General features: G+C 43.7%; 1 protein-coding gene across 1 annotated transcript in view; it reads left to right on the forward strand.

Annotated features, from left to right (window-relative positions):
• The window catches only part of LOC124111378 (zinc transporter ZIP6-like), a 48,580-nt gene that overhangs the window by 14,484 nt on the left and 19,877 nt on the right, over nucleotides 1-14,219 (forward strand). Inside the window, exons 3-7 of the mRNA XM_046471069.2 lie at nucleotides 412-669; nucleotides 3,324-3,411; nucleotides 6,118-6,237; nucleotides 7,809-9,220; nucleotides 11,034-11,244. Coding sequence (XP_046327025.2) covers nucleotides 412-669; nucleotides 3,324-3,411; nucleotides 6,118-6,237; nucleotides 7,809-9,220; nucleotides 11,034-11,244 — 2,089 coding nt within the window. The remainder of the gene's footprint in view (nucleotides 1-411; nucleotides 670-3,323; nucleotides 3,412-6,117; nucleotides 6,238-7,808; nucleotides 9,221-11,033; nucleotides 11,245-14,219) is intronic.

A 14,219-nucleotide genomic window follows, 5' to 3' on the forward strand; every position in this document is an offset into this window, starting at 1 on the left:
AAACGCAACGTTGTGTGTAATCAGTGCAGTGCAATGCAATATCCGCTACCAAACCTAACGAAAAGTTATTTTAGTTTGAGGATATTTGTATGACGGATCAGAAGTAAGGGACCGACCATTTGATTTTCTGATATGTGGCTTGAAAAATAATTATGCTTCAGACTGTTGAAAAAAAAGAAAATGTCGGCACAAAATATACATTGTTGCCAGATGTTTTTACTTTTGTTTAATTAGGCTCATGGATTTAATTACATATCTGGTTTTGTAGATGTAGCAGAAGAAAATATGAAATGGTCGGTCCCCAACAACAATGGTATTTAATACCCATTAAGGAACTATTTTACCGACATCGGTTCGGCTGGGCCAAGACACTGGCCCAATTCAGACTTAGTTTGTTTTTCTTTTGCACAGATACAGAACGACATTCTGTCCCGAAACTCGACGGTGTGCCCCGACCCCGATCTGATGAAACGGCTTGTGGTGTTTTCCTTACAAATAGAAACTATCCCATGTTTTCACCTGCCACCTCAGCCCGGCCCACCACACGACTGTGAACTACCAATGCCATACCTCATGTACAAGGTGGCCTCTTTGTGGAGACCGGAACTGATCCGCCACCGTATATGGAATGGATGTCCGGCGAATGTTGCGTTCTCCATGAGGCGGAAGGTAGGTGCTTATCAACCAATGACCACAGGGCTTGTAAGTTCTAGTTAGTTTAATAACTTCCTTATCTGATTGTACCTTACCCTGAATATATACGTACATACATACATAGAACCGACACATGGTTAACTGATATTAACATTGAGGGAAATTAGCTCCTATGCTAGGTCCGGCTGGTGGTGACACTTGACCCTGTGTTCTGTGTAGTGCACATCCGTCACAAATCAGGCGATATTAAAGGGAGACTCTGGTGCCAAATTTCTTCCTTGGTATAGACATTGCAATAAATTCCATTTGTGAAACGTGGACGTTTTTCTGTTTACTTAGGGATATCGGTTACTGCCAAATTAATATACATAATGAAATAATGAATTTGAACCAGCAAAGACTGCCAATAAGTCGAGCCTTGCCCCTCTTTAAGCACCGTTGGTAACGGAGAGTAGATTGATGGGTGATCGTGTACAGATTAAAATAAATAAATGCAGCAGATAGGGTTTGGTTGATCCTGGCACAGTCAGGGTTGTTAGGCTCACCAACAGCTTAGGGCCCTTGCCCCCTCTACACGCAGCCCAGACAGCGAATGGTACTTCTCCCAGGAAGCGCTGCCTAGTCAAACCATCTGAGAACTTTACAGAAAATGTGGAGACTCCCAAAACACTGCAGCCTTCTGCATTACACAGATTGTCAGAAGGGCTGTATTCCTGGTAGCAAACCCGGGTACTCTCCCGATGTCAGTCAACAGATTGGGAGGTACCAAACCTAAGGCACCGAGAACAATAGGGAGTCAGACAACTTGGTATTTGGGATGCAAGCGTGACATTTCGAAAGCGAGGTCCGCGTAATTTCCATGATTTCATTGGATTTATCAAAAAGGGCAGGATCCAGTTTGTACGTCTGGATACGTCTGAGGCTGTATAAGGGCCTATTCCAAAGAATTTTGTATTTATCATTATCCATTACGCCCTCTACATCACCTTGGTCGTACCATGGATGGACCCCTGTGACAAAACCACAAGCATGGCGAAGACGGTAATAAAAGGATCGAGCCACTTCATCATGTCGCATAAGATACTGTGTTTGTGCCAGAGCTGGGCATCCCATGACAATGTGTTGGGCAGACGCATCAAATTCATTGCATAATCTACATTTCATATTAACATTTTGATGCAAAATCACACATTGACGGTTTCGAGTGGGAAGTGACTGGTCTTGAGTAGCAGCGGAAAGCCTTCTGTTTCACTTTTCAGGCCAGCCGACTTCATCCAAGCGAGGAACTCTACAGGGTTGCTGTTTATCTCAACACACTGCTCATGAACTCAATACAGTGGTCGTTCATATAGCCTCTCCCTGAAAAACTAAGTCTAGGCCAATTTGATATGGCACTTCGCTTGGCTGTTACTCATTCTGTACCGCCCAGCACTACAGAACCGTCAACAAAATCAACATTGACATTGAGATGGGAATGCCTTGTTTTCACCATGAGTCTTGTCATACTTCTCACGAGGATCATCGGACAAATAAATGTGTGCAAAAGTGCACAATACAATTCGATCATAAAGAGCCTCCACTTTAAGCAAACCACGCACCCCCCCCCCCCCCCCCCCCTTTATAATTGGTAAATAATAGCTATTGAGAGAAGGTTGGTTTGATCTATTGTCTCACATGGTTCTTCGTGTGAGTAGGTCAATACTTTGAATTTCTTGTTTCGTCAAATGAACAACACCAAAAGAATACGAAAGGACGGGGACGGCATAAATATTTGTGGCTTTGACTTTATTGCGAGCGTTCAGCTCTGAACTCCAGATTTTATTATTATTTGGCAGCCCAAGCCAGTTTGTTTCAAGTCATCCATAACCATTTTCTACACCTAGGCTGGAGTTCTAGACCTAGACCAGACCTAGACCTAGACTGTACCAGACTGTGGAGCAGAGGCTCCCTTTAACGAATATCTAGGCTGTTGATCGCTATCAGTCTAGGGTTGGGCCTGTAGCAAGTGTCGTGTTCGATTCTGACAGATTGCGTCTATGTAATCAGGGCAATGAACAGGTTGATTGATATACCATAGTCGACGTAATAATGGCCCTGCTCTAATAAGCGCCCACGGCGATATTTACTAATATCTTTGTTTGTGAACAATCCCAATTAGCACCCCTTCCGATTGATCAATGTACAAAAGACTTATTTATTCGCGTATAATACGCAATTAAATTCTGGAAAAAATATATCTGTCGTATATAAACATTTCAGGCTGTCAGCATAAACCACAAAAAATTATCTTTCAAGGCTGTTTTTTTTTCACCAAAATAACATTCTATTAAAAGCCCCCCATTTCTAATTTTGAGAGCGCCCTGGGCGCTTATTACGTCGAATACGGTATGTAATATAATAGGAGTTGGCAGATGAAGAAAGTGGTGTTAGAACGACTTAAACGTTTGCCCGAGTCTAGTGCCCCATTAACTGTAAACCATTTGTGTGCTCAAATTCTTGGTAAATTCTTATACTCACTAACTTGAAGTGACAAAGGAAAAAAGAATCCTTTTAAGTTAATGATTTCATTTTTATGAAAATTGCACAGGAACAACCAAAAGTAAATATATGGTAGGAAATCCCTTCTTTCCTTCTTCTTTGCTATGTTAACATTGTCCTGTACGTTGCAGTGCACCCAATTTGCCAGCCCTAGCAACCAATGGGAATCTATGGATATGTGTCCTTGCTATAGGAACATAATCACACATCTCATTCAAGGTAGGTCGACTCCCGAAAACAACACATTCTGGCACAATGACATATGTACCTTAGCTTCAAATTTTATATTCCACAGTTGAGGGTATTGGAGTGAGTGAGTGAGTTGGGTTTAACGCCGTTTTTTAACAGTATCCCATGCATATCACGGCGTGTCAGCTTAATGTGGGAGGAAAGCCCGAAGTGATGCAGGTCTCAGACGTTTACCACTTCGGTGAAACCCACGAGCACGGGTATGGTGCTGACAAACCTAGAAACATAATCAGGGCGAACCGGGATTCGAACCCACAATCATAGGTTTCTGGCGTGCCCAAGGGACGCAACTCTGCACATGGTCTCATGGTCTACATACGTCTACAGCTGATCATGGTCTACATACATCTACAGTGGTTCATGGTCTACATACGTCTACAGTGGTTCATGGTCTACATACATCTACAGTGGTTCATGGTCTACATACATCTACAGTGGTTCATGGTCTACATACATCTACAGTGGTTCATGGTCTACATACATCTACAGTGGTTCATGGTCTACATACATCTACAGTGGTTCATGGTCTACATACATCTACAGTGGTTCATGGTCTACATACGTCTACAGTGGTTCATGGTCTACATACATCTACAGTGGTTCATGGTCTACATACATCTACAGTGGTTCATGGTCTACATATATCTACAGTGGTTCATGGTCTACATACGCCTACAGTGGTTCATGGTCTACATACGCCTACAGTGGTTCATGGTCTACATACATCTACAGTGGTTCATGGTCTACATACATCTACAGTGGTTCATGGTCTACATACGTCTACAGTGGTTCATGGTCTACATACGTCTACAGTGGTTCATGGTCTACATACATCTTCAGTGGTTCATGGTCTACATACAACTACAGTGGTTCATGGTCTACATACGTCTACAGTGGTTCATGGTCTACATACATCTACAGTGGTTCATGGTCTACATACATCTACAGTGGTTCATGGTCTACATACGTCTACAGTGATTCATGGTCTACATACATCTACAGTGGTTCATGGTCTACATACAACTACAGTGGTTCATGGTCTACATACGTCTACAGTGGTTCATGGTCTACATACATCTACAGTGGTTCATGGTCTACATACATCTACAGTGGTTCATGGTCTACATACATCTACAGTGGTTCATGGTCTACATACATCTACAGTGGTTCATGGTCTACATACAACTACAGTGGTTCATGGTCTACATACGTCTACAGTGGTTCATGGTCTACATACATCTACAGTGGTTCATGGTCTACATACATCTACAGTGGTTCATGGTCTACATACATCTACAGTGGTTCATGGTCTACATACATCTACAGTGGTTCATGGTCTACATACGCCTACAGTGGTTCATGGTCTACATACATCTACAGTGGTTCATGGTCTACATACATCTACAGTGGTTCATGGTCTACATACATCTACAGTGGTTCATGGTCTACATACATCTACAGTGGTTCATGGTCTACATACATCTACAGTGGTTAATGGTCTACATACAACTACAGTGGTTCATGGTCTACATACGTCTACAGTGGTTCATGGTCTACATACATCTACAGTGGTTCATGGTCTACATACATCTACAGTGGTTCATGGTCTACATACATCTACAGTGGTTCATGGTCTACATACATCTACAGTGGTTCATGGTCTACATACAACTACAGTGGTTCATGGTCTACATACATCTACAGTGGTTCATGGTCTACATACATCTACAGTGGTTCATGGTCTACATACATCTACAGTGGTACGTGGTCTACATACATCTACAGTGGTTAATGGTCTACATACAACTACAGTGGTTCATGGTCTACATACGTCTACAGTGGTTCATGGTCTACATACATCTACAGTGGTTCATGGTCTACATACATCTACAGTGGTTCATGGTCTACATACATCTACAGTGGTTCATGGTCTACATACATCTACAGTGGCCATGGTCTAAATACATCTACAGTGGTTCATGGTCTACATACATCTACAGTGGTTCATGGTCTACATACATCTACAGTGGTTCATGGTCTAAATGCATCTACAGTGGTTCATGGTCTACATACGTCTACAGTGGTTCATGGTCTACATACATCTTCAGTGATTCATGGTCTACATACATCTACAGTGGTTCATGGTCTACATACATCTACAGTGGTTCATGGTCTACATACGTCTACAGTGTTCACGCAGACCACTGTTATTTGTTTGTTCGATTATTGTTTAGCGCCGCACTCAGCAATATTCCAGCTATATTGCGGCGGTCTATGAATAATAGAGTCTGGACCAGACAATCAAGTGATTGACATCATGAGCATCGATCCACGCAAGTGGGAAGCGATGACATGCATCAACCAAGTCAGCAAGCCTGACCACCCGATCTCGTTAGTCGCCTCTTACGACAAGCATAGTCGCCTTTAACAGCAAGCATGGGTTGCTGAAGACCTATTCTACCCCGGATCTTCACGGATCCACAAACAGTGTGCATGCAGTCTGTTAAGCTGAAACACCAACGAGAAAAGTATAATGACACTGGTGCTGCTGACAACTTTTGAAACGCAAAAGTTAAATCAAAAATGTTTTTTCATGTCACGATTTTCGCATACAAATCCGTAAACAAAGAAATTTGCATAATGGGTGGCCTAACTCTTCGCTGGTGTGTGCCCCAGGACATCGCATACTGACGGACCCTAGGCAGAGGTGTGACATCCAGTACACTGAAGACATCTTCAGAGTATTCGGGGACTCGTCAGCACAGCAGTCCTACTCGTGGCACATGGGAAAAGACGGTAATGACACGTGCCAAGCACTGCAGCTAGCTTACGTTTCTCATGAGTGAGTGAGTGAGTGAGTATGGTTTTACGCCGCTTTTAGCAATATTCCAGCAATATCACGGCGGGGGACACCAGAAATGGGCTTAACACATTGTACCTATGTCGGGAATCGAACCCGGGTCTTCGGCGTGACGAGCCAACGCTTTAACCACTAGGCTACCCGACCGCCCCCATAATTTAGATATCTGAATATATGAACTACTAAAAATGATGTAGTGAGTGATGTGGATTTTAGTTCATTTACTTTATGGTGTGTCAGGAATGTCATATTCCCGAGGCAAGGGAGTTAACTGACTATAAAAGTCCAGTTTCCACCCTTGCTGAATTAGGCAGTTAACTGGCCTAATGAGTCCATGCATGGTCCAATCAAAACTCGCATAACGAAATCGAGATCCTGTTGCGTGCGGGGTCGATTGCATGTTTCGCAAAGCACGTGTACCTCTAACTGGACGTAGACCGATATTTTCCAAATCTTTTCATGTTTTTCATTAACGTGCTCAAGTGATAGGGTGCACTTCGCGAAGTAAGAACCGTTTTATTACAAGATAGACCTTACAGAGATTATCGATTAGATCGTCTTGACTGCGCTCCGCCATTTTGTTTGAAGCAAAAATAAGGGATATGAGAGGTGGAATCTGATTTTGTCAACAGGAGGGACATAGAAGGGACATAATTTGTTATAACCACTGATGGTGCTGTGAGCGAGTCACGAATTCCAGCCGATTTCGGGAAGGGTGCAAACTGGATTTTAACAGGAACTTGCCCTCCCTTGCCTCGGGAAGGCATGAACGCAGGAGGAAGTGTAAAATGATTCACGTTTACAACGGACCGACACACCAAACTGACAGTTTTATGAGAAATCGTACAACTTTGTTGATAACAACTCTGGTTTATTGCATACAGCGACCTTTAGATGAAGATTCTTACGAGCTAGAGTGACCACAACTGAGTGAAGAGCGGTATATATGCCTGATATGTTGTGATAGAAGCAGATTAACATTAACAACAAGAGGTAATTGATAACAAGTAGCACAGAGAAGATTGGCTGAAGCCCGATGTACAGTAAGGATAAGGAAAAGTTGTGACAAGCTGATTGGATGCTAATAAAGAAAGGTATATTGCTCGATTAGATCGTCAAAGGCAGACGAGATGTTTGTTTGTTGTTTAACGCCGCACTCAGCAATATTACAGCTATTTGACGCTGGGCTGTAAATAATCGAGTCTGGACCAGACAACCCAGTGATTGACATCATGAGCATCGATCCATGCAATTGGGATTAACGACATCTATCAACCAAGTCAGCAAGCCTGACCACCCGACCCCGGCAAGCATAGTCATGATTCCTTTGATCTCTGTTGATTAGAAATTATTTCTGCGATAAACCAGAAATTGTTATCAAGAAAGTTGTACTATTTCTTATTTACTCACCAACTTCGAGAATGCAAATGGCAGTTTGATGCACTGAATTCCCAATGTATTTTGCCAGACAAATCAAGCATAATTGCTTACTTTAATATATTTGCAGGCCTGAACTCGGTTCTCCAAAATCTGAGTAACCCCTACCCGCCTCTCACCCATTCGACTGCTCCCCACCACACTCAGAAGTTCCATCCGCACCACGCCGCAGTCCTAGACACAAGGACCTTCGGCCACTCTGACCCCAGTCTGATGTACCCCGTGCCATGCTCCTTGGTAGACCCAGGACGCCCACACAGACCTGTCCAGGAACCACCCAGAAGAACACCGCTCCAACATGACCTGGAACAAGTCGGAGGCACACCACCCCCATATGGACCTGGCCAGGAACCACCCAGAGGAACAGAGCTGCAACATGACCTGGAACAAGTCAGAGGCACACCACCCCCACATGGACCTGGCCAGGAACCACCCAGAGGAACAGAGCTGCAACATGACCTGGAACAAGTCAGAGGCACACCACCCCCACGTGGACCTGGCCAGGAACCACCCAGAAGAACAGAGCTGCAACATGACCTGGAACAAGTCAGAGGCACACCACCCCCATATGGACCTGGCCAGGAACCACCCAGAGGAACAGAGCTGCAACATGACCTGGAACAAGTCAGAGGCACACCACCCCCACATGGACCTGGCCAGGAACCACCCAGAGGGACAGAGCTGCAACATGACCTGGAACAAGTCAGAGGCACACCACCCCCACGTGGACCTGGCCAGGAACCACCCAGAGGAACAGAGCTGCAACATGACCTGGAACAAGTCAGAGGCACACCACCCCCACGTGGACCTGGCCAGGAACCACCCAGAGGAACAGAGCTGCAACATGACCTGGAACGAGTCAGAGGCACACCACCCCCACATGGACTTGGCCAGGAACCACCCTGGGGTCCGAGTTTAGCCGAACCAGGATTTGTGGATTCTGGTGGTAGCCATCATCGGCCAGAAGGCCATGGTCCAGGTGAAAACGGCAACGCACTTAATCCATACGGTTCTTCTGGACACAGCCCTAACGGAATGATACCCAAGCATAATACACAGCCGCTTACCCAATGGGAACACAGACATCGTGAACGGACGTCTCCGGCAACCGCTGGAGGAGGTCGTACTGCAACAAAGAAGAACAGCGGCTCAGGGTATAGTCTTTTTACTCAACATACCGCAAGTGCTACTCGCCGACCTGGACGTGTTGGCAGTCAAGGACATTTGCATGGGATGAGCAGTACTCACCCCATGCAAGGTTTCACAAGTCCTGTTGCTGAAACCTCTACTATCAGGATATCAACCCTTCGTTCCGGTACAAAAACAATTATGCGCAATGCCCATGTGTCTGGTGGTACCACGAATACCCTACGTCCGGGGAAAGACAAGTACAAGAACAAACCTAGGTCTAAGAGGTTCTATATGCCTCCAGACAGTCATCATTACCTCCCCTTCTCTCACAACTATCATTCCCCCAAATATGTAAGTATAGAATTAAAGTCACGTTTGCTTGTTTGTATGTTAGGGGCGGTCGGGTAGCCTAGTGGTTTAAAGCGTTCGCTCGTCACGCCGAAGACCCGGGTTCGATTCCCGACATGGGTACAATATGTGAAGCCCATTTCTGGTGTCCCCCGCTTGATATTGCTGAAATATTGCTAAAAGCGGGGTAAAACCATACTCACTCACAGTTTGTATATTATTTTACGGCGCACCCAGCAATATTTCCGCTATATAATAGCAGCCTGTAGATAATCGAGTCTGGACCAGACAATACATAGACTGATATTGTTACGAGGTGATTTTCAAATTAAAAAGGAGAATTACCCCAGGAATCGGCTCGCATAGAACTAACTTGTAAATCAGTAATTGTCCACACAAGATCAATGACTAATCAATAAAATATATACTGACACACAGTTTTAGGTTGGCAATACATTGGATCAAATAAATGACCCTCAGTGATAAGTTGCAGACTCTAGGATTATTGTTGTGCACTCACTATTGTTTAGACTATTGTCACTGTTGGTTGAAAGAGGCTTGTCTTCGTTCTTTAATCGAGAATAGTGTTGAAGCTGGTAGCATTTCAATCTTTTACCGAAAAGGTCGAAAAGGCCTTGAATCTTGAATCTCGAATCTTGCTCTTATATTGGTATCCAACGTTATAGAACTGTCTTATCCAAAACGTTCAAGAACAGACGAGCCTGCCATGTTCATGTATAGTATACAACAAGGGCAGATACCTCTAATTACATTATAATACAAAACCTTTTTGGAAAGCTCCACTCGACTTAGCCGACCGCTGTTCAATCTGGCCACGACAACACTTGCTATTTCTTACTAGTAACTTGAATCATTTGCTGCCACTGACTATAAGTAAAACTATGTTTACAACGTTATCTACCACCGCTAGTATTTACATCGACGATCCATGCCAACACCGTACGATGACACCCAAACAGCCGGGGTAGAATAGGTCTTCAGCAACCCACAATTATCGTAAGAGGATCGGGTGGTCAGGCTGGCTGACTTGGTTGATGCATGTCATCGTATCCAAATTGCGTGGATCGACGCTCATGATGTCAATAACTGGATTGTCTTGTCCAGACTCGATTATTTACAGACCGCCGTCATATAGTTGGAATATTGCTGAGTGCGGTAATAACAAACAAACCTGAAAACAAACAGCCAAGTCACCGAACAAGAACTGGTTGCCGGGAACCTGGTCTGACCAGGGACATGATCCTCTTTAGAAATCATTCGTCAACACTCGTCCCTTTCCGTAACCTGCAAGAAGACTCGTCCCCCTATCGATGAATGTCATGCGCGAAAATACGACAAACCAATCAGAATGCGCGTATGATTTCAAGTTCTTCGTCAAATAATCCCTCAGAAATATTTTTTGATTTTACATATGTCTTACATCTAAAAATATACCAAAATTGCTTTAAATTGCATCTGAAATATAAATAATATATGCGGAAACGTAAATGAACCATTACGCAACGAGTTGACAGTTGTTTTAGGTATGCCCGTTTGCGCTAAGGCGGAACCTGGTCGCAAAAATGGTCATGAGCGTGGCACGAGTTGCTATTCGGCTTGTCCCGGAATAACACGAGTTGGTCACGAATGCTTTAGAAATGTGACGTGCATTACGGATTTTAACATAATACAAGCTTCGATTTCCTTGGGAGGTCAGACATACCCTCCCACGTCCTTGTAGCATATCAACGATATATATGTACCTGATATGAATAAAGCTTGGCGCCATGTGAACATGGTGAGTGATATGTTAAAGGTGTGGAACGCAACGAACCTGCTACATATGATGTTAGGGACGGCCAACAACTCCCTCACCATCCCCGACTTCTACGAGATGTGTCCACTACTGATCCACTTTCTCCTGTTTACCTTCAACTTGCCGGGAACGACCACCACCATGCCCACCACCATCTCCAACACCCCCAACACCACCTCCAACACCCAGAATCTACCCACAACGGCACAAGGTTAGTTTACTTTATGATCATGACTCGAATCAACATATCAACATGCCTCTAATAGACGCCGGCCTCTAATAGAAGCCGGGTCAATTGTTCAGTGAAAAAAAAGAAGCCGGGCCTCTAATAGACGCCGGGTCGATCAATTGATACAATTATTAATCCCTTTTTGGGACCTAAATTCGTGGTCATAGTGAAATGGGGGTATTAATAGAAGCCGGGCCTCCAATAGACGCAGGGCCTCTAATTGACGCCGGGTCAAAGGCTTGTCCGAAATAAATAGAAGCCAGGGCGTCTAATAGAGGAAATACGGTAGCCATCTTAGCGCTGAAGGCTATTGTAGGAATCGGAGACAAGACTGTCGTAGTGCTAAGACCGAGGCTACGGTGATAGTGACTGATAAACACATCCTCATCCACATGCTCGTGATATAGTCGGAATCGTAAATGGAATCTGCTTTTAACTTTTAGCAGAGATTTCTTATGATCATTGAAAGGGGTTTTCGCTTTAAGTTCATCTGCATTACCGTTTGATTCACAATTACCAATATTTGACTTTGATATTGACGTTCTGTCGGTATAGCTGCAAAGAGGCACCCTGTCATCACAGCACAGTGTCTGCAACCTGGTGAACATCTGAATCAGAGGCCATGTTTGCTTCCATCGACTGTATTCCAAGTCCTCGAATGTTCTAATGTTTAACGCTGTTGTTTTATAATGTGTGACTATAACGATACACTTTGTGGTACACCATGCAGGTTATGAACCGAGTCTTGTTGTTTTGAGGAACCAATAAGGAGAGTTAACTCATTAAGTCACCCATTGTCATTGTGACGCCATGCACTGTAAACTTCAGTGTAACCTCATTGCAATGTGGCTGCAAAATCGTAACTATGTAGCCATGCTAGTACAATACGACATCCACAGGTGGATAATTATATACAGCGAACCGTAGATGATGGATAGTGAGTGAGTGAGTGAGTATGGTTTTACGCCGCTTTTAGCAATATTCCAGCAATATCACGGCGGGGGACACCAGAAATGGGCTTCACACATTGTACCCATGTCGGGAATCGAACCCGGGTCTTCGGCGTGACGAGCGAACGCTTTAACCACTAGGCTACCCGACCGCCCCGATGATGGATAGTAAAAGCAGAGCAGTACATAGCTAAGATTTCGTACCTAATTGTAATGCTGCTTTAAACATTAGGAAAGTAGAAGGATGTAGCGAGGATTGGACCAATATTTCAACTATGCTACGAATAAAGGGAATGCAGAATATTTCTTCTTTTTTATTACACTGTCGTCCTCATATGATCACACATATAGTGCTCACAAACAGAGTATGAATTATATTTTCCCATGTTTACAGTTATTTTCGTATATGTTCTCAGGTACTGTGTACTTTGTACTAATGGTAAATTGACATATATATTGTTTTTTTTGTATGGTTTTGTAAAGAAATATATTCGTTTTTCGTGTTTGTTACGTGCACCAGCTGGTGTAGGTCTTGAGAGAAAGCAAGGAGGTTGCCATCGGTGACATAAAGTACAAAACAGTATAGTTCAATGTCCAGTGCAATCCTGGGCAAGAGGGCGCGAGTAATATCGAGGGACATTGACCCCTGGTTTCAGGTATTAAAACAACTTTGGATTTGGCAGAACCTTGTGTTACGTGTCGATTCCCAGAAATTGAAACAACATGTTAACCCTGAAATCTGTACGTAAAGTAACTTAGTGTGAAACCAGCAACCAACAAGCAAATGGTATACAATCAACAATTGTATTACAAAATGAACTAGGTTTACAAATCAATATAAATTACTGCACAACAATTACAATAGAGTGGAGTACAATATTCAATGGCAGTATAAAATGTGACAGCAGTGGAAATGACAATGACCATATTAATAATAACCTCGCCGAAGATGGGCCTAGGCTAGGAATCCAGGGTGAAATGTGATCTTCACACAAAATCTGGTCTTGATGTAATGTCAGATGAAATGTGAGATGAGACAGGCATACACCCTCTCCACTCTGACTAGCTTTCAGCACTTTCCACATTGTACTTGACTAGTCAAATGTCACTATAGAACATCACAGAATATTCCACGCGTTTCTATAACGCTTGACATCCATCCATGCTATTCTCGAAGTTTACACATAATTCGAGTATCTAAATATAATAACTTCCTCACCACTACTTACAGTAAATACAAGTACATTCCTGACGACTAATGATTGTCTAAACGCAAGGCAATGAAGAGATAGCATGCCATATACAGTTACAATCGTTGTTTGACAATAAATTACACTGCCATATAACATTAGGCACGTGTAGGTTTCACGTGATGTTTCAATGATTGTGTTGACACCGGTTTCACGTGGCAACTTGGTCATTTCATGACGAGGTCGACAAGTCGTCCGTTCTCAACGCGGATATTTCACACAGACCTACATACGAGAGTAGACAGAGACACAACATGATATTGGCGTCGTACTTTTATGTGTAATGTTACGTGTATATTCAGGACGGAAAGGTTACTCGGGCACTCAAGTAAAAGGTACTGGAGTTCACCCTTTCAAATAGGATGCGAGGTGAAATGGGGTTTCACGTTGCGTTCAGGGTGTGTGTGTGTGCGTGCGTGCGTGCGTGCGTGCGTGCGTGCGTGCGTGTGTTCACACATGGATATCGCGTCCAGACACAATATACTGACTCTGAGCCGACCACTCCTTGTATAATCCCTATAATGCCAGGCAGGGTAACAACAAGTACCAACTTTAAACGTATTTCAGTATGACGCGGACGGGGATCAATCCTCCGACCTTCCACTATCCGGGCAGGCCACGAAGTTGGTCTATGATTGAGGCCATAAGAAAGGAACTGTGTTTGCAAATAAACCACAATGACAAGACATAACAGATTACAAATGAGATATTTGTTACAAGGTTTATCTCCCTTGGCAGCGGGTCAAGTTTGAAACAG

Source organism: Haliotis rufescens, unplaced genomic scaffold (genome assembly GCF_023055435.1).
Source record: "Haliotis rufescens isolate VD_foot unplaced genomic scaffold, xgHalRufe1.0.p SCAF_4, whole genome shotgun sequence".
Classification (NCBI taxonomy): domain Eukaryota; kingdom Metazoa; phylum Mollusca; class Gastropoda; order Lepetellida; family Haliotidae; genus Haliotis; species Haliotis rufescens.